Below are 24,195 nucleotides of genomic sequence, written 5' to 3' on the forward strand. Positions count from 1 at the left end.
CAAGAACCTATCAAAGTCTTTTAAACAAAAATCTTGTCGACAAATCATTCCAGTTGTATTTGATATAATTTTTAAAATACAACGTGTGAATTAATTAAAATCTATAGTCAATAATTCGTATTAGAAATATCGAAACTCTGCAATTATTTTAAATGTTGATAATATATACAATAATAACTGCAATTGGATACTGTGTCATCTTGTACGTTGTATACAAATATATAAATATTATTATTGATGTACGATTTAAATAGACGAACACTATTTAAAACCAATTACTGGGCTAATGAGCAGTATTACAATAAATTTTAAAAAAATAGTTATAAATAAAATATAATGTTAAGAGGGCGTCGCACCGCCCATTTTTAAGAAGTAAAGTATAGGCAATTTTTTACAAAATCTTAATTTAAAGGTTAAACTGTGATGTGTAATTATTAGTTCAATAACTAAGACTCTATTTTGGTTGTTAATTTATTTTTTCGACTATCACAGCATCCTTGAAAGCGATTTAAAAATGTTTTTTCATCTCTACATGTTTAAGCAGACTGAAAATAACTCGCTTAATTTTGGTTTTAGAGTAAAAGTGCCCATTATAAAATTAAATGAAAACAATATTCCGGAGGGCAAGACGGTGCGTTTTTTCATTATTCTAAGCATAACGCTCAATACATAGTTTAGAAATAACGACTATTTTAACATTTTTAAATGACTGTAACTTTCCAAAAAATTATTTTTTTTAAAAAAACCCACCGTCTTGCCCTCCGGAATATTGTTTTCTTTTAATTTTATAATGAATGTTTTTACTCTAAAACCAAAATCAAGTGAGTTATTTTCAGTCTGCTTAAATATGTTTTTACCACTGAAAATCACTGATGCGACGCCCTCTTAATACGTTTTCAATAAATATAATATTTTTATTTTTAGTCTAATGTAAATCAGTATAAATGAAGAACCCTAAGTAGTAATTTGTATGCAAGCTATCGACCAGTACAGTTTATGTTTAAAACATTTTTATTAATCCAAAAATTAGCTGATTTTATTATAGATCAATGAGTTATGTATAGATATTTTTTCGATTCTCACAAAGTATGTATTCATATCCAAATACCGTTAAAAATAAAAATATTAGTAATTATATTATTCATACATATTTTATTATGTTATTAAAAAGACATTTTCATTTAAAAACGTGGTTTTAGGCTTCTTGTACTAATATCTGATATTCCGACTACTAGTAGTTGAAAGTATTATTTCAACGAGATAAACGTTTCAAAGAGTCCAACACCAAATGCGCCATTGTGGATTTAATTGCATTATAATACCACAGATAAGACAAAACTGTGATAATATTATGTTTACAACAACAAATTCAAGTTAGACTTTAAATAGTGAATTACATAGAGCGTCAACATCAAGCGTTCTTACGAAGAGTGACGATAAGTAATAAAATAAAAAATATATAAATTTTGCAGATTTACATATAATGAGACCAGACGTTATCGCTATTTTATTTGTTATATTATATATATATATATATACGATTACGATTACAGTGTAATTTCCATAAACAATGTCTAATGTATAATTTATAAATTAGTAGCAGCTCTGAGTATTGTGGTTTAATTGAAAGTGAATAAATTAAATCCCATCACTCAATTTCACATAGTGCTAACTCCTACTCACCTAATCAAACGTTAGTCTGGCCGCTGTTCTCAACCTTTCGCCACGTATTCCATAATTGTATTGTTAAGAATATCAGAATAGAAACTTATATTATTTTTTTTTATTAAGTTGACAAATTTTTAGGACTGCGAATTTCATTGTTATCGTGAACGCATTTTTCAATCATTGATATTTTATTTTGGCTACAAAGGGAGTCAATAATAAAAACTATATTTATTTATTAATTTGGTAATTTTTTTTGTATTAAGTGTAGAGCTCTGTTTGAATGTTGTTATAATATTTTAGTTATTGTCCGTGATACACCAACTCACTATACTACTCACCTACTTACTGGTTCAATTATTGTTTAGCATAGATACTTCACGCTTGTTCGGTAGTATTTTTATTTAATAAAAATGAAAATTACAATTAACGAGGATTTGAAAAGAGAACGCCAAAATTGTACATTCAACGTCGAAGAACTCACGAACTTCTTAGATGGCGGTATTCAAAGTACAGTAGCTAGAAAGAAAATGGGTATGTGTATTTTTTTCTTCTATTCCACTTAAATGCTTTTGTTGTACCGCTCTGCCAACATATCTCATATACATTGAATAATCATACCGAGTGTTGTATTTTCAGAATCGTTTTTTTTATCCGATCCCCGTTTTAAAGACGAAGTTCCAATGGAATATTTAAGTCACAAAGAACGTTATGAACACGCTGTAAGGAAGAGCTGTGTTTTATTAAAAAAAATTGCGGAATGGCAACAACGAGATGACGGCAGTGGCGGGTCCACGCATCCTTACCTGTAGGTATATGGAAAATTATAGGAATTTTATAATCAGTGACATTTGAAATTGTGTTTCTTGCAGAGAACTCCTGAGTGGTTTAATCGCTAACGCTATCATTAAGGATGGTTTACCTTTTACTGTACATTTTATTATGTTCGTTCCCACAATTATGGGACAAGGCACTATGGAACAACAAGACATGTGGCTCGGTGGCAATCAGATAGTTGGAACATATGCTCAGGTAATAAAATATGTAATAATATGGTAATATCATATCACATAATACTTCTAAAAGATCAAGACATATTATAAATTAAATTTTTTTTTCTGTAACATTTGGATGTATTGTTTACACTGTACCTATACAATATCTATTGAAATACTAGTATTTGATTCGATTGCGATACCAATTAAAAAATTTATATTACTTTTGAATTTTAGTTGGACGGTATATAGTTAGGTACTTTATATATTGTACATATTGTAATGAATTTATTTGCATAAGACTATTAATTATGAGTTTCTTTACTGTTAATGAAGGTTATTATATTATTATTATATTATTTTTTCAACGTAGTAAACAACTGATTAAGATCTGGTATATTTTCATTTAATTTTAATAGAACAACACGTATTTAAGGAAAAAACATTAAGGTTTTTTTTTAATGTAAATTTGGTAAAACTCATTATTTACTGTAGTTGATGTGCATGTAAGGGTAAAGAGTGTTTCTAACAAATTTTCAATACACTTAAAAAGCATAAATAATATAAAGTATCTTTTTGATGTTAAATATTACTAATTATATCGTACTTGTTTGTTAAAAGAAAAAAATCACTTTTCGGTTCTACATCAAATTTTAATTTGTACGTTAATGTAGGTGTTATTTTAAAGTTGATTAGCTATACAGTTTTCGTAAGAATTAAATAATACAAGCTTAATTATAAGCCTAACATTTTTAAAAATAGTTGTGGTGCACTTTACTCTGCCACACTGTGCCCCCGTTTAGAACTTTTAGTTTATTAGTTTCATTTTTTAAGTGAGGGTTATACTAAAATTTATAAAAAATTGTTGACTAGCTTAAAACTTTAGAGGCAAAATCCACTATGTGTGGACAAGATAATGCAAACATTAACGAAATGTGACAAACCGTTTGTTTCTCTCTCTTTCATTAGATCTAATAGATATAGATTATCTATATACAGTCTACGGTATTTTCTGCATAGATTTTATCCCCTGTAAAATGTGGCTATATATAAATAATATAATATATTTGTTTTATGTAATGCAAACATTAACACCATTATACCATTTTATGGTATGAACAACAACCATATTCATTTTTATATCTTGTTCTTTAGACCGAAATGGGCCACGGAACTTTCATTCGAGGTTTAGAAACCACCTGTATTTACGATCCATTAACTGAAGAATTTGTGTTAAATAGTCCCACATTAACGTCGTATAAATGGTGGCCTGGTGGACGTAAGTTTATCATTCTATAATCAGGACAGCAATTTTGCTAAAAAAAGCGGCGGGGGTCGTAGACCCTGAAAAAATTAAAAAATCCTCTCTATATTATGAAAAAACATTTTTTTCTGCGGGGGGGGGGAGGTGCTTAAAACTATGGGTGCTAAGCTCCCTAATGTTTTCCCCAATTTTCACCTATGTTTATAATTAAGTATATTTGTATAGATTTAAAAGTAATATTGTTTAACTTAAAATTTAAAACTCCTTACATTCTCAAAGAAACTAAGAAAATATGTATATTTTATTTTTAGTCGGACATACCTGTAACTATGCAGTAGTTGTAGCTCAGTTATATACTCAAGGAAAATGTCATGGTATACACCCTTTTGTTGTTCAGCTCAGAGACAAAGAAACATGGATGCCACTGCCTGGTATTACAAATATAATAGTTTGTCATCTATCAATGGGATTAAGATATGTTTTCTGTATTATTTACCTTAGGAATAAAACTTGGCGAAATCGGAAGCAAACTTGGATTGAACTCGATCAATAATGGATACTTGGCATTTGATAATGTCAGAATACCAAGAATGAATATGCTCATGAAAAATGCTAAAGTCTTAAAGGTACGTTTATATTTTTCTTAAAAATAATAATATTGCATAATTATTATCATTAAAAAATAACTGTTATTAAAAATTATATACTAACAATTTTAACACGTCTATTTTTTTATTTTATCGTAGGATGGTACTTATCAAAAGTCTTTAAGTGACAAGCTGACTTATGGCACAATGATATTTGTACGTGTAGGTATTGTAAGAGGCTGTGTAGTAAACTATTTAGATCAAGCTGCTACTATAGCGACTAGATACAGTGCTGTAAGACGACAGTCAGAGCGTAAGGAAGGGTAACTATATGATATTAAGAACTAGATATATTTGATTTCATGGCATTTATTAGTTTACACCAAGATTGTTTTTTTTTTTTTAGTGAAGGTGAATGTCAAATATTAGATTATCAGACACAACAGTATAAATTATTTCCAGTCATAGCTACTAGCATAGCATTTCGATTTGCGGCCACGTGGCTACGGAATGTTTATGACGAGGTCACTTCTCGGCTAGAACAAGGTGACATAAAACGATTACCCGAGGTAAAGTTGAGCGCTTAAAAAATATGTATTGTCAGTACTCCACTGTATTGGCTTTTTAATGTTGCTCAGCCAAAAAGAACTAATAAATAGGATGACTTAAAATAGATATCCATAATAATATTGTCGTGAATTGATAATATATTTTTAAAATTTAACGTGTTCCGCATCGAAGCTAAAATGTAATTAATTAATTTCTTACATTAATTAAATTGGCAATTTTTTTTAGTTGCACGCAATGGCTTGCTGTTTAAAAGCTGTTGGTACAGCCGAAGCAGCTGTTGGTGTCACTTCTTGTCGTTTAGCGTGCGGTGGTCATGGCTATATGAACAGTAGTAACTTTCCAAATATTTATGCTTTGGCTACTGCCTCAGAAACCTACGAAGGAGAGAATACGGTTTTATTGTTACAAACTGCGAGGTAAATATTATAGATGCAATAAGTTGTTTGGAAAAATGTAACATATAAGTCGTATATATATATATTTTTATTTCATAAGATATTTGATGAAGGCTTTCCAGGTTGCAAAGTCTGGCTTCGAATTAACCGAGACGGTGAAATATTTAAGTAACTTTAAAACCCTCAAACGTTTAAATTGGACAACAGATTTGAAATGTATGGCAGACGCTTTCACGCAAGTAGCTGGAAGGTAATTTCACTATATTTTAATAAACAATTTTGACCTATAAAATATGTATACCTAATAAGCAAATGTTTCTTTTATTAGTTTAATAGAAAAATGTTATTTTTCAATCAATTTATTAATAAAGTCAGGAGTTCCTCATGAAGATGCTTGGAATCAGACTTCTATTCAACTTACAAGAGCTTCTGACGTTAGTTATTTTAGACGTACCTAACATATTACCTATTTGCAAAAAAAAAAATAATATGATTTAATTTTACAGGCACACTGTCGAGCTTTTGTGATTAATGTATTTATAGCTACTCTTCACAAAGTTCAACTCTCTCCAGAATTAAAGTTGGTAATAACACAACTCGCAGAACTAATTTGTGTGCATTGGATTTTATTGAAATTGGGCGATTTTTTGCAGGTACTTTTCAATTTTCTTTGAACGTTGTTTTTTGTATACAGTTATATTAGAAAAAATATTATTCATTGTTTAGTTTTCAAATTTAAAACCAAGTGACGTACGTTCAGTACAAACGTTATTAGAAGACAGTTTAAAACGTCTCAGGCCGAATGCAGTTGGCTTGGTAGATAGTTTCGATATAAGAGATGAAATTTTGAGTTCGCCGTTGGGAGCTTATGATGGCAATGTTTACGAACGACTTATTGAAGAAGCCAATAAAAGTCCGTTGAATAAAGAACCTGTCAATGAATCATTTCATAAATATTTAAAACCGTTTTTACAATCAAATTTGTAAATCATAATAGGTTTAAGGACTTGAATAGTAGTTAATTATGTTAAATATTATTGTTATATGTTGGATATTTGAAAGTGGTTTGGTACTAATATATTATACTTCATGGAGTTTTTTTTTTTAATACTTAATTAATCTATAAATTATAATTATATCTTTATTATTTTTACCAAATGGCTTAATATATAAAGCGATTATATTTTTGTATTATTTCACATACATACTAAATGATTTTATGTGTGTATCTAGTTTATAGTAAACTATATCTTATTTTTTATTTAAAATTTTTTTTCCTATAATTTTATAACATATAATTAGAAGAAACAATTGCACACAGGTACTGTATTACTGTGTATTTATTACATTTTTAAATCTAGCTTTTAGCTATTATATTTTATCTTGAATTGTAATAGCTGATAACCATGTTGAACTTATGTAGTAGGAAAACTACATTTTATGTTTAATTTACCCATATTTACCATAATATGTATATTATTTAAATTTAAACGCCATTATACAGGTTGACCCAACTGATGTAAGACAGTAATTTTCATTAAAAACATGAATATTTTGTGAATTATTTATTTCCCATTCTTTCGGTACTTTTTTTACTACATTTTTGAATATTTCGGAAATTGTTAACTTTAACCCTTATACGTAAGACGGATATGAAATTTGGTTTTTTTTTTAAACGGGAGTGTTTTTTTTTTTAATTTCTGAAATAGTTAAACAAATTTTTTTTAAATAAATGTTAGCATTTCAATATTTAATTTTCATCAATCTATTTGTTTTGCTAAGAATTAATGATGATGATCATTTTTTTCTACACTGTTGTCAATAAAAAAATATTTAAAACACCCTTAACCATTAAATAATAATACTCTCTGCGTATACATATTTCGTCAACCATGTTGTCATCTTCAGTATACTTGTCTATGATCTTTAGCGCTAACGACGGTCTGAGACCAATTACGGGCGGACGTTTTTTTTATAATTCTTTAGGTACAACTGGAGATAAAAAGCAATTTTGGAATTGCTGCATTATATTCTAAGTTTTAGTAGTATATTTTATGTATACATGAAAACGATTTTAGAAATAAAATATTTTAAAACGTGTAGACGCAAAAAAATATTATAAAATATTTAAATAAACCATTAACCGCAATATTTTATGGTTAATGGTTTAAAACTAGGTTATTATCCATTAAATATCTATACATTTTTTTAGGGATTCTTAACCAGACTAGAATAAACCTAACCTAACACCTTTAAAAACCAGTTTGGAAACCAGAATAAAAATGAAAAAACTATTCGGTTGCAAAGCCTTGATTATTAGTGCGTTTAAAAATCCTTCATAAAACAATAGGACAATAGGAGACTTGTAGCAATATTTGTAAGAACCTAAAAAGGTCACAAACTATACTTTTGTATGCTTCCACCATTTGTTTATACTACAAACATCTACAATTTTTTTAAAAATTTGGAATACAACATATTTAAATAACTTATAAAACTATCACCAATTATTCTATTAGCTAACTAAATAATTTCCGTGTAACCATAGTAGAAATAATAATAATTTGTACTATAAACTAATTTATATTGACTAAAACTGAATCACCACTAGTTACTAATCGACTGCTAATTTCCTAAATGAACCTCCAATAATTGTTTTTTCCAAATTATCCAAGTTATTAGTGGAATTCTTTGGGCGTTTACTGTTATCTGCAACAATTGATGTTTGAATAAGAAACCATTCTCGGTGTTTCATCACTTCGTGATTCCAGTCAACTGCAATTCAAATATTCTTTTATAACACAAATCAGATTTATAAGCCTAGAGCGACGTTGGTTTATGTCGAATAATAATAATTTGTACAGCATGTATAATTTGTTTTTTTAATTATTTAAAGTATTCAATTTTCAATAAGACCATATAAAAAATAAAATATATAGTAGATAGAAAATATAAAGTAGTGTATACAAATTTATAGAACACCGTTGTTTGTAATATTGTTATAAATATAAGTTAGATTATAAAAACTAATTTTTTTGCAATAAATTGAATATAATACTAACAGAACAAAATATATTAAAAACACCAAAAATTAATACGGTTGCTAATTTATAAATTGTATTTACATTAAACAATCAGACTAGCAGTAAAAACAAGTAGATTCAGTTGCAAGAAAACACACCGTTGTAAAATCAAAAGCTCACTGGCTCTTTATAAAAACTTCAATAATAGTAATATTAGTTCATCTAGCTACAAACGGATACTCCAAGACGAATTTATTGCAACTGTTTTATTTTATTTCTTGAACTTTTTCGGATTGTCCATTCCGTAAAATATTATTAAATAGCTAATATTAGGTGCGTAAACACTTCCATTTCTAATGAGTAATCAAATTAAAGTAAATGTTAATTTTTGTTATAATAATTATTGCTACTAACCTATCATTTCATCAGACGTCTTTGGATAAGTTCCTCCGTAGTTTAGTGGAAGTACACTGGGATCTATGTAAGTTTTCAGTTCTTCGGCCGATTTGTGAATAAACACCTATAAAACATATTATTTCATTGAAATGCACCCTAATAACTTTTAAAACCCAAATAATTTACCCTTTCGTAAGTTTTCTTTTTTAGAGCACTCAAAACCATATTTAGTAATGGCTGTACGAAACTGTTTGTATTAACTATGTGAATTGAATGTACCCGAGATGGAAATCCTGCCTAAAATGTTAAAACAAACTAATTTATGAACTGATCCAAAAAAATGCATGAAACTAGACAAGTACCAAGAGATTTTACAAAGTGCATAGTTGTACCAATTCCAAAGAAAATAACGGCAAAAACAACACAGTTCTGTGTTGTTCTGTGAACAACACATAATGCTAAGTTAAATATCGCATTGCGTCAAAAACCCTTACCCATATTGTGTTAAAAAGAAAGGAACATATTGAATACACACATTTGAGAAGTAAGATAACCGAAGATTGCCGTAGTACTAGGGAGATCATAAGAAGAATAAACCAGACTAAATGTATATACATTTTTAGGAGCTGTTTTAAAAGTGTGCTAATACAGCACTGATAAAATCACTTATGATTACCTATCACTTAATACTTTATTGGTATTTAAACATCTTATTCGATTACCACAATGGCCATTATAACATTATTCTAGTCTACATCCCAACGCAGAATTACTTAATATAATTTTGAAATTTCGCAAATACACACCTCAAAATTTTACAAATATGTATATATATATATATATATATCCTCCAGGTTTAATGTTAGGGGTTTTTATTCTAGAAGTAGACAACATTCTCTAAAAACCTATCAAAATGGTCATGTTTTAAAAAAAAATGTACAGGTGTAACTTTGTTTTTAGATTTATTATTTATAATATTTTGTAAACCCCACTGTAGTTTCCTTGGTGTGTAAAATAATACTTAGAGATCGAATAAAAAATGCACTTACATGATAACTTGCAGCGACTTTCTTAACACTCGGTAACATGGCAGCTACGTGACTCATTGTCAAATTTTTATAATCCAAAATGATAATACTTTTTTTACACATGTCTAACTTACCGATTCTGAGGTCGAGCGTCATAAAACTTAATTTAACAATATCATTAAATACATATTTACAATCGGCATATCCATCCCTTACACAATACAGGCTTACTCTGTAGCCCTCGTGTGTAGGTTTTGGAAATGGAAAGACACATCTGAAAGACAATTTATCTATAAGTTAACGTTTATTAATCAAATATTAGTAAATTACTCATAACACTTAAGGACGTTTTATCTAAAATTTATAGATCGTTCTTAAAAACAAAATCATTTTTCAGACGAATGAGCATTTTCATGTCTCGTTAAAGTACAAAACAAGTTTTTTAAAAAACTAAACCTCCCCATCCCCATCACAACCCCCATAACCAACCCCACCCCCAACCACATCCCCATCCTACCCCAACCCCATTCTTAGTGACAAGTTTTTGATTACAGTTTTTTCGGTTATGTGCCAGAGCTAAGACATGAAAATGTCAAAAACTAAAGTCAATGATTTAACCTATTGCGTATGTGAAGAATCACCTTTTTGTTTATTAAAAACGACAAACATTACCATTTAAACTGACGCAAGTATAATATAATACATACATATCATTTAGATACTAACGATTGTTCCATTGATGGAGTTAACTCTGGATTAGTGGGATCCCAATTGGAGAAATACTCGGGTACTAAACGTTTAATAGTGTAGTGTTGGTCCAGTGCTGTTTTGGTTTTCTCCAAACTATTCTTGCACATCAACAAAATATTTTTGATTCGATATTCATCCACTTTTTTTTCACCGTCTAAACAATAATATTATTATTATTCGATAACTTTGTAATAAGAATGCTATATCGTTACGAGATTAATTATGTTTAAATGCAAAAAAAAAAACATGATTTTTACCCTTAACTTGGCGATGTATCTATATAAAGATACCAAAATTTGAAATAAATATTCCAGTAAAAATATACATGAAATAATTCTTTGGAGAGACCATTACGGTTATTGATATCATATATTATATTTGTAATATTGTTTCTAAAACCATGTTATCAGCTATCATTTCAATTTTTTTTTTTTGGACTGACTTTTAACACATTTTTTTACATTTTAAAACCTAAATATATTTAATTCAGCTCTTAGAATCAGATCACATACGTCTAAATATTTAATTAATATTAAAATAAAGACAATCACTTATTTAGTTATTTATGTATAAAATTGTATGTATCTTAAAAGATACTATGCTTCGTAGGTACACCAGAATTATTGATTGTATCCAAAAAGTTACGATGTCCTTATAGTCAAATACTTAAAGTTTTATAAAAATAATAAAAAATTGGATATATTTTAATTATTTTGTTCAAATAGATATTTATTTTTTTATTACAGTAAGCAAAATATCCATTTTTTAAATTCGGGTTCATTTCTATCTTATTTTATTATTAAGAAATTTCCTAAAAACAATTTTTCTTGATTAATACAAAATGTAAACAAACTTATATATACAGTTTAAAGAATAATACCTACTCTACGTAAATTTATTATAAAATACTATTTTAAATATTTTTATTGTTTTTTTATTTTATTAGTTCTAATAGGTAGTGTATTTTAAATCATACGATTATTGAATACTTCAAATACACGATTTAGTAAAAACAATTCTAGTGGTCTTAGTTAGTAGAAAAACCATGGCTTGGATTTTTTTTTTAAATTTCTGCCAAGTATAGGGATAACGTTTTAAAAAAATTCAATTTTACCGTCCGGGTTAGGAAGGTGAGGTTGTTTTCGCATCCATTCCTTTAGAATTTCTACGTCGAGGTCCAATTTTGTCTCGGACGTGTCCAACTCACTGTACATTTCATTGATCGCGTCCGGAGTTGGTAATATTAACGCTTTAGATTCCATTTCTATCGAAGCGATAATATGATAATATTACACGCGATCCTTAAGTGTAACAATAATTATTGGTTAGCTTATAATGCCAATAATAAAAGAACGTTCTGTGCATATCAACACTAGACGAAGAATTGAATAATATCTATGTATTCAACGGCAATTAGTTTTAAGCGGTTTTATGCAATAAGAGAACAACGCACAAAGTTGTTTTATTTATAAATTTTTTGTTTTTGGTTTTTGTGATTTGCCTGACTTCACTTTTCTAGTCGTTTCTTAATGTTACATTTCATATTAGATAAACGAAAAAATGATTTGGAAAATTATACTTTCGTTGCCGTCTTTTAACGTATTAGTAAGAGTTGGTCATTTTCTTACTACATGTTACCCAAATTCTCCAACCGAGGTAAATAGTATATATTAAAATATTAATTGTCTATTTAAATCTACACATAAGCAACAGATGTGAGTATAATTTTGAATAAAACTTTTTATTATGATATACATTATATTAATTAACAGCTATTAGTGTAATATAAAATTAAAAAAAAAATAAAAACTTTGACAATGGTACTAAATAATTATAGTAGAGCATATTTAGTTTGATTCCTAACAATGTTTTTACGTTTTGGACTGATATTGACTATCAATATAGCTTTTTTATTATCATAAATATATACTAAAACTTGTGTTTAAAGACATTTTAGCTTCGATGCAAAGCGAGAAGGTATTGGTTTTACTCTGATGCGGGTTTTTTTTTTAGCTGGGGGGGGGGGGTAAAAGTCGAAAAAGTTTAATTCTTCACAGAAGAAATTTGAAAAAACCAAAAAAAAACCGTACGAGTACCTGCGTTATATAACCTTACCGAAGGTCAACTATGAGTATATAAGATCCAACTACCTGCAAATTATGAAGAGGACTGTTGTTTTTTGGATTCAGATTCATATTGAGATATATTTGAATAGTATTTAAAAGTCATGAATGATAGTACTTTATATTATGACTAGATCAAATCTCGTGAACATTTAGCATCATGATACTGCTCCTATGCTATTATTAAAAAAACACAATTTTTAAAATCTCCATAAAAGGTTATTGTTAAATAACAGGCAACAGCCGACCGCTAGTGGCTATACACGTTAGTAATATTTAACTAATAAGTAATATATGTAGGTAAAATGTATTGTTTTCTTCATTATAGTACCAGTATACGATTTATTTTAATTTAAATGTAAGAAAATCGATTTTTTTTTAGAAAATAACAAGAAATTAATATACAGGATAAAGCAGTAAACGACGGTTTTCTAATGTATTTAATGGAAGAACCCGTTTCACTATCCCACCCTTTACATTTTAAGGATTTATGAAAAGGTTTTTTTAGTTGAATTTTATTTTGTACATTGTCATTCTAGTAAAATAGAAGTATAATATAGCTTTAAAATAATGTAATCTATGACGTATAAATAGTTTGTGTGAGATTGCTCTAAAGGAAGTATATAATACATAAATATTAATTTGATTGAGAATAAGCGATTATAATTTAAACTATGGAGTACAAACGATTGAAACATGAATCGTCGACCATTTCAACAAAATATAACAAGACATTGTACACGTGTTATTTGGTCCACTACGTTTTTGCAAAAAAAAAAAAAACCAGTACAGTGGGGTCGGGGCACAGTGGGGATGGAGCATAGTTGGGTCGGGGCATAGTGGTGACGGGGAGGCCACAGGTTTACAGGAATTTTTAAATCTGAAAGTGATAAAATCACTTTCGAAAAGACGCTTCAATGCAAATCGGTACTTAGTATTTTCAAGCCAGTACAGTCCAAACCAAGGACAGTATAAACCAGCAAAGTTAGAAAGTTTTAAATGAAGGTTCTGTATTTACAAATGAGCATCAAAGCGTTTATTTGAAAGCGATTTTATTCAATTTTATCACTTTTATTTATAATAATTCTTGTAGACCTGTGACCTCTCCGTTTCCTCATTGCTTTGATTACATTATGCCAATACTCTACTGTACTAGTCCTCTCAGATAAAATCACTTTCAAATTAACGCTTTGATGCTCATTTGTAAATACAGAACCTTCATTTAAAACTTTCTAACTTTGCTGGTTTATACTGTGCTTGGTTTGGACTGTACTGGCTTGAAAATACTAACTACCGATTTGCATCGAAGCGTTTTTTCGAAAGTGATTTTATCACTTTCATATTTAAAAATTGCTCCGTCCCAACTATGCCCCGATCCCACTGTACTGGTTTTTTTTTATTTGCATTAAATACCGAAACATAGTTTTTTTTTTGCCCTGTCTTTAATGATATGTATTAAACCTCTTGAATTATAATGCCATGATATCAGCTGTTTTTACTGACATTGTTGACCAGCCGTTAACAGTACATATACTCAACATTTAAAACAATCACTCTTAAAAATGAGATTAATAAGAGAGACTATCTAATTAAGGGGTATGTATGCGATCTGTTTTTTGGCGTTTTAGACTTAAAAGCCAGACAATATTTTGAATGCTTTACAAGATTAAAAATACAAATTATAAAAATTAAAAATAATACATTGAAGCACATAAAAATCAATTGGAATATTAATCGTCATTGTCAAAGTTTATTAAAACCAAGTTTTCTTAAATTTTGCCTTTATAAAACTCCTTAAAACCAGACCGCATGCAATTCCTTTATGCAAAATATTATTCCATAATTGTTAAATTATATCTAATAGCAACGTACTAATAAACCCTTTTATATTTTAATTCTAATGATTATCAGAGGCTTAAACATAAATCATATTGTATAGCTTTACGACTTTAAGCTTTAAATCGATTTTTTTTTATAGTTTTTCTTTATAACCTCAAACTAGTATAATTATAAATGTTTAAAATGTAATATTTACTTAATGTCGTCTTATTTTCCATCCCATAATATCCTGGTAATCAAGCAGTTCTAAAATGTATTACAAAATATTATTTAATGTACATACATTAAATATTACATCTTTACATCTAGTATTTATATATAATAAATATGCGTTAAATATAATAAATATATGATATATAAAAATGTGGTTACTGTCCATAACTGGAATGGGTCTTAAATCTGAATCTAAAACAAAAATTTTGTGTGCATAAAGAATATCAAACTTCTGTGTGGAACCAAATAAATAAAAACTATTACCCGGTATACAGATGGAAAAATCTAGTTTGTCTAAAATTAACATTACATAAATTAATGATATTGCATTTAATGTTCTTTTATATTATAAACAGAATGATGAAGATCAAGGTTGAAAAAAACGTGTGTTACATTAGTAACTTGGAAGAAATGTGCTCCACTGTATATTCAATCCGACAGGAATTTCTTTGGAAAATTAAATAGGAATGAAATATTGGCAATATTTTCATACAATTCTACTACTACTAATTACAATTACTTGGTACAGCGATCATAAAATTAAGTTTGCCTGAAATTGACATTACACAAATTAATAGTATTGGATTTAATTAACTTATATAAATTATTACATTGTATGATAATAAATTAAAAGTTAAAGGTCAAAGTAGAAAAAAACCCATTTTAATAGACTAGATAAAATCTTTATGAGAATACAATGGCTGAATTGAAACAGTTGTGGGAATTAGAAAAAAACATAATAATCGCCCAAGGTTGACACAGCCAACAATATCAGTTTTTTTTCCATAAAGATCCATTTAGATTTCTGAGAAGAATTTAATAATTACATCACTTATCGATTGCATAATAATAAAATTTAGTTGCAATTTTCAAAATATTATTCTATACTTTCTTCTTTTTTTATTATTATTATTTTAACTAAGACTACCGAAAATGTCGCAATGATTGACTTCATTAAAAATTTCTTCAATTATTCGATGCAATATATCTAAAAAAAACAAAAATGATTTGGGCTATACTAACAAATTGAATTAAGTACTTAATAGTTATATCAAATTATGTTTTAAGCTGTAGCCATTTAACTCAACATTACTCCTTTGATTAGGTTATTAGAAATTGCTTCCTACTTTAAAAATTATAGTTTTCTGTACACTGGTGCACTTTTTACTATTGATAAAAACTATACTTTTAAATTTGCAAAAATCTTGACAATTAGGTACACATAAAAAAACATTTATATCTTAACATTAAAATTTTAAATACATCTCACCTGTACCAGCTTCCATGATGGATACGTCTGTAATATGTACACAATTGAAAAATATGTTCGAAAACACTGAATTCTAAAAACTTAGAAAACTGTGTTTGATAAAATAAAAATGTTACTGACTTGTAATTAGAAGCTGTTTCTTATATTCCGCTGTAAACAAAATTGAAATATTGTTCTTTGTTCCAATTTTTATTAACTATCTTAATTTAATAATTGTGAAGACATTATAAATACCTAGATAATGTGCCGAAACATTTACAATATAGATAAATAAAATAAAAAACCAGATAGGTTTCATTTTTTTCTGCAAATGAAACGCATAAAATTAATTAATATTCATATTATAGATATCTCTCATCCACACGCAATGATGTTAGCTCCTTCGTCCAAGTCTGCGGTCTCGATATTTAATATATTTGTTATTTTACAAATTCATCACTTGCGCTTATTGTAAATAAATATTTTTTACAGATTGTATCCAAAATCCAAAATGTGGATTTTGTGAAACGCTATATTTGTATCTGTTTTGGTAAAAATAAATATTACAAACCCGTTTGATCCATGTACCATTTGGGTGCCTGCAATTCATTTAGTTATTTAAACATGGAAAGTGCCAATCGCTACTTATAAACACCCGGGGCCTGGGTGTTTATTGTTACACTTAAGGATCGCGTGTAATATTATCATATGATCGCTTCGATATAAATGAAAACTAAAGCGTTGATATTACCAACTCCGGACGTGATCAATGAAATGTACAGTGAGTTGGACACGTCCGAGACAAAATTAGACCTTGACGTAGAAATTCTAAAGGAATGGATGCGAAAACAACCTCACCTTCCTAACCCGGACGGTAAAATTGAATTTTTTTTAAAACGTTATCCCTATACTTGGCAGAAATTTAAAAAAAAAATCCAAGCCATGGTTTTTCTACTAACTAAGACCACTAGAATTAATTTTTATTAAATCGTGTATTTGACGTATTCAATAATCGTATCATTTAAAATACACTACCTATTAGAACTAATAAGATAAAAAAACAATAAAAATATTTAAAATAGTATTTTATAATAAATTTACGTAGAGTAGGTATTATTCTTTAAACTATATGTATAAGTTTGTTTACATTTTGTATTAATCAAGAAAAATTGATTTTAGGAAATTTCTTAATAATAAAATAAGATAAAAATGAACCCGAATTTAAAAAATGGATATTTTATTTACTGTAATAAAAAAATAAATATCTATTAGAACAAAATAATTAAAATATATCCAATTTTTTATTATATTTATAAAACTTTAAGTATTTGACTATTAGGACATCGTAACTTTTTGGATACAATCAATAATTCTGGTGTACTTACGAAGCATAGTATCTTTTAAGATACATACAATTTTATACATAAATAACTAAATAAGTGATTGGCTTTATTTTAAAATTAATTAAATATTTAGACGTATGTGATCTGATTCTAAGAGCTGAATTATATTTAGGTTTTAAAATGTAAAAAAATGTGTTAAAAGTCAGTCCAAAAAAAAAAAAAAATTGAAATGATAGCTGATAACATGGTTTTGGAAACAATATTACAAGTATAATATATGATATCAATAACCGTAATGGTCTCTCCAAAGAAATATTTCATGTATATTTTACTGGAATATTTATTTCAAATTTTGGTATCTTTATATAGATACATCGCCAAGTTAAGGGTAAAAATCATGTTTTTTTTTGCATTTAAACATAATTAATCTCGTAACGATATAGCATTCTTATTACAAACTTATCGAATAATAATAATATTATTGTTTAGACGGTGAAAAAAAAGTGGATGAATATCGAATCAAAAATATTTTGTTGATGTGCAAGAATAGTTTGGAGAAAACCAAAACAGCATTGGACCAACACTACACTATTAAACGTTTAGTACCCGAGTATTTCTCCAATTGGGATCCCACTAATCCAGAGTTAACTCCATCAATGGAACAATCGTTAGTATCTAAATGATATGTATGTATTATATTATATTTGCGTCAATTTAAATGGTAATGTTTGTCGTTTTTAATAAACAAAACGGTGATTCTTCACATACGGAATAAGTTAAATCATTGACTTTAGTTTTTGACATTTTCATGTCTTAGCTCTGGCACATAACCGAAAAAACTGTATTCAAAAACTTGTCACCAAGAACGGGGTTGGGGGTGGGATGGGGATGTGGTTGGGGTTAGTTATGGGAGTTGTGATGGGGATGGGGAGGTTTAGTTTTTTAAAAAAATTGTTTTGTACTTTAACGAGACATGAAAATGCTCTTTCGTCTGAAAAAGATTTTGTTTTTAAGAACGATCTATAAACTTTAGGTAAAACGTCCTTAGGTGTTATGAGTAATTTACTAATATTTGATTAATAAACGTTAACTAATAGATAAATTGTCTTTCAGTTGTGTCTTTCCATTTCCAGAACCTACACACGAGAGCTACAGAGTAAGCTTGTATTGTGTAAGGGATGGATATGCCGATTGTAAATATGTATTTAATGATATTGTTAAATTCAGTTTTATGACACTCGATCTCAGAATCGGTAAGTTAAACATGTGTAAAAAAAATATTATCATTTTGGATTATAAAAATTTGACAATGAATCACGAGGTATTACCGAGTATTAAGAAAGTCGTTGCAAATTATCATGTAAGTACATTTTTTATTCGATCTCTAAGTATTATTTTACACACTAAGGAAACTACAGTGGGGTTTACAAAATACTATGATTAATAAATCTAAAGACAACGCTACACCTGTAAATTTTTTTAGAAAACATGGCCATTATGATAGGTTTTTAGAGAATGTTGACTACTTCTAGAATAAAAACACCTAAGATTAAACCTGGAGGATATATATATATATATATATATATATAAATATACTTATATACATAAATGTAAAATTTAGAGATGTCCATTAGCGGAATTTCAAAATTATATTTAGTAACCCTGCGTTGGGATGTAGATTAGAATAATGTTATAATGGCCACGATCAGGTCAAGATAAGCGGTGAAGATAGCAAAAAAAAATAAAGGCTTGAGAAAATTGAGAAATGCTCCATATATGTATAATAATTATTACTCGGAATGCGAAAATCCGAAAAATTTAAGCCACTCAAACGTTTATTAAATATTATCACAGTATAAAGCTGTGTGCCTAAGTAAAATGTTCTACTAGAAGGTTAGGTTAGATTAGGTCAAGTTAAAAAAGTCGTTTATAATAAGTTAGTATTTTATACACTAACAAACTATTAAACATTCTGTTTTTAAAAATCTAAGTAATTTTTGAGTATACTAGTAAAGATCGTTGAAATAATCACCCAGCATATTGTTTTGTAAACACTGAAATAATTTAGCAGTCGAAAAAACAATAGCTAAACAATCTGTGTACACAAATGCTTGGATAGTATGGTGGTTTCAAGAATATTGCCAACTTATGATTTATTTTTTAAGTTTTAATAGTAAGTGCGCACAAAAAGAAAAAAATTGCATGCGCTGATTTTCGTACATTACTAATTTGAAAAAAGAAAATTTAATTCAAATGAGTACCTTTAACCTTTAAAAACCAGTTTGGAAACCAGAATAAAAATAAAAAAACTATTCGGTTGCAAAACCTTGATTATTAGTGCGTTTAAAAATCCTTTATAAAACAACAGGACAATAGGAGACTTGTACCAATATTTGTAAGAACCTAAAAAGGTCACAAACTATACTTTTGTATGTTTCATAAAACATTTGTTATATTACAAACATCTACATTTTTTAAAAAAATTTGGAATACAACATGGATAAATAACTTATAAAACGATCACCAATTATTCTATTAGCTAACTAAATAATTTCCGTGTAACCATAGTAGAAATAATAATAATATGTACTATAAACTAATTTATATTGACTAAAACTGAATCACCACTAGTTACTAATCGACTGCTAATTTCCTAAATGAACCTCCAATAATTGTTTTTTCCAAATTATCCAAGTTATTAGTGGAATTCTTTGGGCGTTTACTGTTATCTGCAACAATTGATGTTTGAATAAGAAACCATTCTCGGTGTTTCATCACTTCGTGATTCCAGTCAACTGCAATTCAAATATTCTTTTATAACACAAATCAGATTTATAAGCCTAGAGCGACGTTGGTTTATGTCGAATAATAATAATTTGTACAGCATGTATAATTTGTTTTTTTAATTATTTAAAGTATTCAATTTTCAATAAGACCATATAAAAATAAAATAATAGTAGATAGAAATATAAAGTAGTGTATACAAATTTATAGAACACCGTTGTTTGTAATATTGTTATAAATATAAGTTAGATTATAAAAACTAATTTTTTTGCAATAAATTGAATATAATACTAACAGAACAAAATATATTAAAAACACCAAAAATTAATACGGTTGCTAATTTTTAAATTGTATTTACATTAAACAATCAGACTAGTAGTAAAAACAAGTAGATTCAGTTGCAAGAAAACACACCGTTGTAAAATCAAAAGCTCACTGGCTCTTTATAAAAACTTCAATAATAGTAATATTAGTTCATCTAACTACAAACGGATTCTCCAAGACGAATTTATTGCAACTTTTTTATTTTATTTCTTGAACTTTTTGGGATTGTCCATTCCGTAAAATATTATTAAATAGCTAATATTAGGTGCGTAAACACTTCCATTTCTAATGAGTAATCAAATTAAAGTAAATGTTAATTTTTGTTATAATAATTATTGCTACTAACCTATCATTTCATCAGACGTCTTTGGATAAGTTCCTCCGTAGTTTAGTGGAAGTACACTGGGATCTATGTAAGTTTTCAGTTCTTCGGCCGATTTGTGAATAAACACCTATAAAACATATTATTTCATTGAAATGCATCCTAATAACTTTTAAAACCCAAATAATTTACCCTTTCGTAAGTTTTCTTTTTTAGAGCACTCAAAACCATATTTAGTAATGGCTGTACGAAACTGTTTGTATTAACTATGTGAATTGAATGTACCCGAGATGGAAATCCTGCCTAAAATGTTAAAACAAACTAATTTATGAACTGATCCAAAAAAATGCATGAAACTAGACAAGTACCAAGAGATTTTACAAAGTGCATAATTGTACCAATTCCAAAGAAAATAACGGCAAAAACATGTGAACTACACAGAACGCTAAGTTAAATATCGCATTGCGTCAAAAACCCTTACCCGTATTGTGTTTAAAAGAATGGAGCATATTGAATACACATATTTGAGAAGTAAGATAACCGAAGATTGCCGTAGTACTAGGGAGATCATAAGAAGAATAAACCAGACTAAATGTATATACATTTTTAGGGGCTGTTTTAAATTTTGTAAGAGAAGTGGTGAACTTAAAAGTGTGCTAATACAGCACTGATAAAATCACTTATGATTACCTATCACTTAATACTTGATTGGTATTTAAACATCTTCTTCGATTACCACAGTGGCCGTTATAACATTATTCTAATCTAGATCCCAACGTAGAACTACTAAATATAATTTTGAAATTTCGCAAATACACACCTCTAAATTTTACAAATATGTATATATATATATATATATCCTCCAGGTTTAATGTTAGGGGTTTTTATTCTAGAAGTAGTCAACATTCTCTAAAAACCTATCAAAATGGTCAGGTTTTCAAAAAAAAAATGTACAGGTGTAACTTTGTTTTTAGATTTATTATTCATAATATTTTGTAAACCCCACTGTAGTTTCCTTAGTGTGTAAAATAATACTTAGAGATCGAATAAAAAATGTACTTACATGATAACTTGCAACGACTTTCTTAATACTCGGTAACATGGCAGCTACGTGATTCATTGTCAAATTTTTATAATCCACAATGATAATATTTTTTTTACACATGTCTAACTTACCGATTCTGAGATCGAGTGTCATAAAACTGAATTTAACAATATCATTAAATACATATTTACAATCGGCATATCCATCCCTTACACAATACAGGCTTACTCTGTAGCCCTCGTGTGTAGGTTTTGGAAATGGAAAGACACATCTGAAAGACAATTTATCTATTAGTTAACGTTTATTAATCAAATATTAGTAAATTACTCATAACACCTAAGGACGTTTTATCTAAAATTTATAGATCGTTCTTAAAAAAAAGCATTTCAGACGAGTCTGCAACCACGAAAGAGCATTTTCATGTCTCGTTGAAGTACCGAATAATTTTTTTAAAAAACTAAACATCCCCATCCCCATCACAAACCCCATCCCCAACCACATCCCTATTCCCACCCCCAGCCCCATTTTTGGTGACAAGTTTTTGGTAACAGTTTTTTCGGTTATGTGCCAGAGCTAAGACATGAAAATGTCACAAAACTAAAAGTCAATGATTTAACCTATTTCGTATGTGAAGAATCACCGTTTTGTTTATTAAAAACGACAAACATTACCATTTAAATTGACGCAAATATAATATAATACATACATATCATTTAGATACTAACGATTGTTCCATTGATGAAGTTAACTCTGGATTAGCGGGATCCCAATTGGAGAAATACTCGGGTACTAAACGTTTAATAGTGTAGTGTTGGTCCAGTGCTGTTTTGGTTTTCTCCAAACTATTCTTGCACATCAACAAAATATTTTTGATTCGATATTCATCCACTTTTTTTTCACCGTCTAAACAATAATATTATTATTATTCGATAACTTTGTAATAAGAATGCTATATCGTTACGAGATTAAGATATGTTTAAATGCAAAAAAAAACATGATTTTTACCCTTAACTTGGCGATGTATCTATATAAAGATACCAAAATTTGAAATAAATATTCCAGTAAAAATATACATGAAATATTTCTTTGGAGAGACCATTACGGTTATTGATATCATATATTATATTTGTAATATTGTTTCTAAAACCATGTTATCAGCTATCATTTCAATTTTTTTTTTTTGGACTGACTTTTAACACATTTTTTTACATTTTAAAACCTAAATATATTTGATTCAGCTCTTAGAATCAGATCACATACGTCTAAATATTTAATTAATATTAAAATAAAGCCAATCACTTATTTGGTTATTTATGTATAAAATTTCATGTATCCTAAAAGATACTATGCTTCGTAGGTACACCAGAATTATTAATTGTATGCAAAAAGTTACGATGTCCTAATAGTCAAATAATTAAAGTTTTATAAAAATAATAAAAAATTGGATATATTTAAATTATTTTGTTCTAATAAATATTAATTTTTTTAGTACAGTAAATAAAATATCCATTTTTTAAATTCGGGTTCATTTTTATCTTATTTTATTATTAAGAAATTTCCTAAAAACAATTTTTCTTGATTAATACAAAATGTAAACAAACTTATATATACAGTTTAAAGAATAATACCTACTCTACGTAAATTTATTATAAAATACTATTTTAAATATTTTAAATATTTTTATTGTTTTTTTATTTTATTAGTTCTAATAGGTAGTGTATTTTAAATGATACGATTATTGAATACTTCAAATACACGATTTAGTAAAAACAATTCTAGTGGTCTTAGTTAGTAGAAAAACCATGGCTTGGATTTTTTTTTTAAATTTCTGCCAAGTATAGGGATAACGTTTTAAAAAAAATTCAATTTTACCGTCCGGGTTAGGAAGGTGAGGTTGTTTTCGCATCCATTCCTTTAGAATTTCTACGTCGAGGTCCAATTTTGTCTCGGACGTGTCCAACTCACTGTACATTTCATTGATCGCGTCCGGAGTTGGTAATATCAACGCTTTAGATTCCATTTCTATTGAAGCGATAATATGTTAATATTACACGCGATCCTTAAGTGTAACAATAATTATTGGTTAGCTTACAATGCCAATAATAAAAGAACGTTCTGTGCATATCAACACTAGACGAAGAATTGAATAATATCTATGTATTCAACGGCAATTAGTTTTAAGCGGTTTTATGCAATAAGCGAAAAACGCACAAGGTTGTTATATAAATTTATATATATTTTTTTTTAAAAAAATTATCGCCATTATATCTGTTTTTGAAT

General features: G+C 28.1%; 4 protein-coding genes and 1 long non-coding RNA gene across 7 annotated transcripts in view; 2 read left to right on the plus strand and 3 right to left on the minus strand.

Annotated features, from left to right (window-relative positions):
* LOC126842087 (uncharacterized) overlaps nucleotides 1-24,195 on the plus strand; it is a 73,381-nt gene that overhangs the window by 13,633 nt on the left and 35,553 nt on the right. The window lies entirely within an intron of this gene.
* Nucleotides 1,473-6,565, plus strand: LOC126842079 (probable peroxisomal acyl-coenzyme A oxidase 1). Of its 2 annotated transcripts, none has more exons than XM_050578946.1 (14): nucleotides 1,473-1,911; nucleotides 1,969-2,199; nucleotides 2,305-2,473; nucleotides 2,538-2,697; nucleotides 3,816-3,939; nucleotides 4,236-4,355; nucleotides 4,426-4,550; nucleotides 4,671-4,834; nucleotides 4,918-5,080; nucleotides 5,307-5,497; nucleotides 5,577-5,726; nucleotides 5,805-5,910; nucleotides 5,983-6,129; nucleotides 6,203-6,565. In XM_050578946.1, the coding sequence occupies exons 2-14, from the start codon at nucleotides 2,079-2,081 to the stop codon at nucleotides 6,461-6,463; spliced, it is 2,001 nt and encodes a 666-aa protein (XP_050434903.1). In that variant the 5' UTR covers nucleotides 1,473-1,911; nucleotides 1,969-2,078; the 3' UTR covers nucleotides 6,464-6,565. The 2 variants fall into 2 exon arrangements, with proteins under 2 accessions (XP_050434903.1, XP_050434904.1); XM_050578947.1 differs by having other exon boundaries at nucleotides 2,034-2,199.
* LOC126842081 (clavesin-1-like) lies at nucleotides 8,052-12,030 on the minus strand. Its single transcript, XM_050578950.1, has 6 exons — nucleotides 11,788-12,030; nucleotides 10,650-10,827; nucleotides 9,945-10,197; nucleotides 9,082-9,192; nucleotides 8,914-9,019; nucleotides 8,052-8,251 (listed from the first exon to the last, which is right to left on the minus strand). Exons 1-6 carry the CDS (start codon nucleotides 11,933-11,935, stop codon nucleotides 8,091-8,093), a joined length of 957 nt encoding a protein of 318 aa, XP_050434907.1. The 5' UTR covers nucleotides 11,936-12,030; the 3' UTR covers nucleotides 8,052-8,090.
* On the minus strand, nucleotides 14,519-15,441 carry LOC126842093 (uncharacterized). The gene is made up of 3 exons (XR_007686268.1): nucleotides 15,113-15,441; nucleotides 15,008-15,040; nucleotides 14,519-14,881 (listed from the first exon to the last, which is right to left on the minus strand). It is a non-coding gene; the product is annotated as an uncharacterized LOC126842093 (long non-coding RNA).
* On the minus strand, nucleotides 19,948-24,066 carry LOC126842080 (clavesin-1-like). Of its 2 annotated transcripts, none has more exons than XM_050578949.1 (6): nucleotides 23,788-24,066; nucleotides 22,641-22,818; nucleotides 21,934-22,186; nucleotides 21,063-21,173; nucleotides 20,895-21,000; nucleotides 19,948-20,169 (listed from the first exon to the last, which is right to left on the minus strand). In XM_050578949.1, the coding sequence occupies exons 1-6, from the start codon at nucleotides 23,933-23,935 to the stop codon at nucleotides 20,075-20,077; spliced, it is 891 nt and encodes a 296-aa protein (XP_050434906.1). In that variant the 5' UTR covers nucleotides 23,936-24,066; the 3' UTR covers nucleotides 19,948-20,074. The 2 variants fall into 2 exon arrangements, with proteins under 2 accessions (XP_050434906.1, XP_050434905.1); XM_050578948.1 differs by having other exon boundaries at nucleotides 19,948-20,235; nucleotides 23,788-24,065.

Source organism: Adelges cooleyi, unplaced genomic scaffold (genome assembly GCF_023614345.1).
Source record: "Adelges cooleyi isolate 19-005CV unplaced genomic scaffold, UGA_ACOO_1.1 ACOO_flye_CR_arks_rails_tigmint_CR_PRNA_446, whole genome shotgun sequence".
Classification (NCBI taxonomy): Eukaryota; Metazoa; Arthropoda; class Insecta; order Hemiptera; family Adelgidae; genus Adelges; species Adelges cooleyi.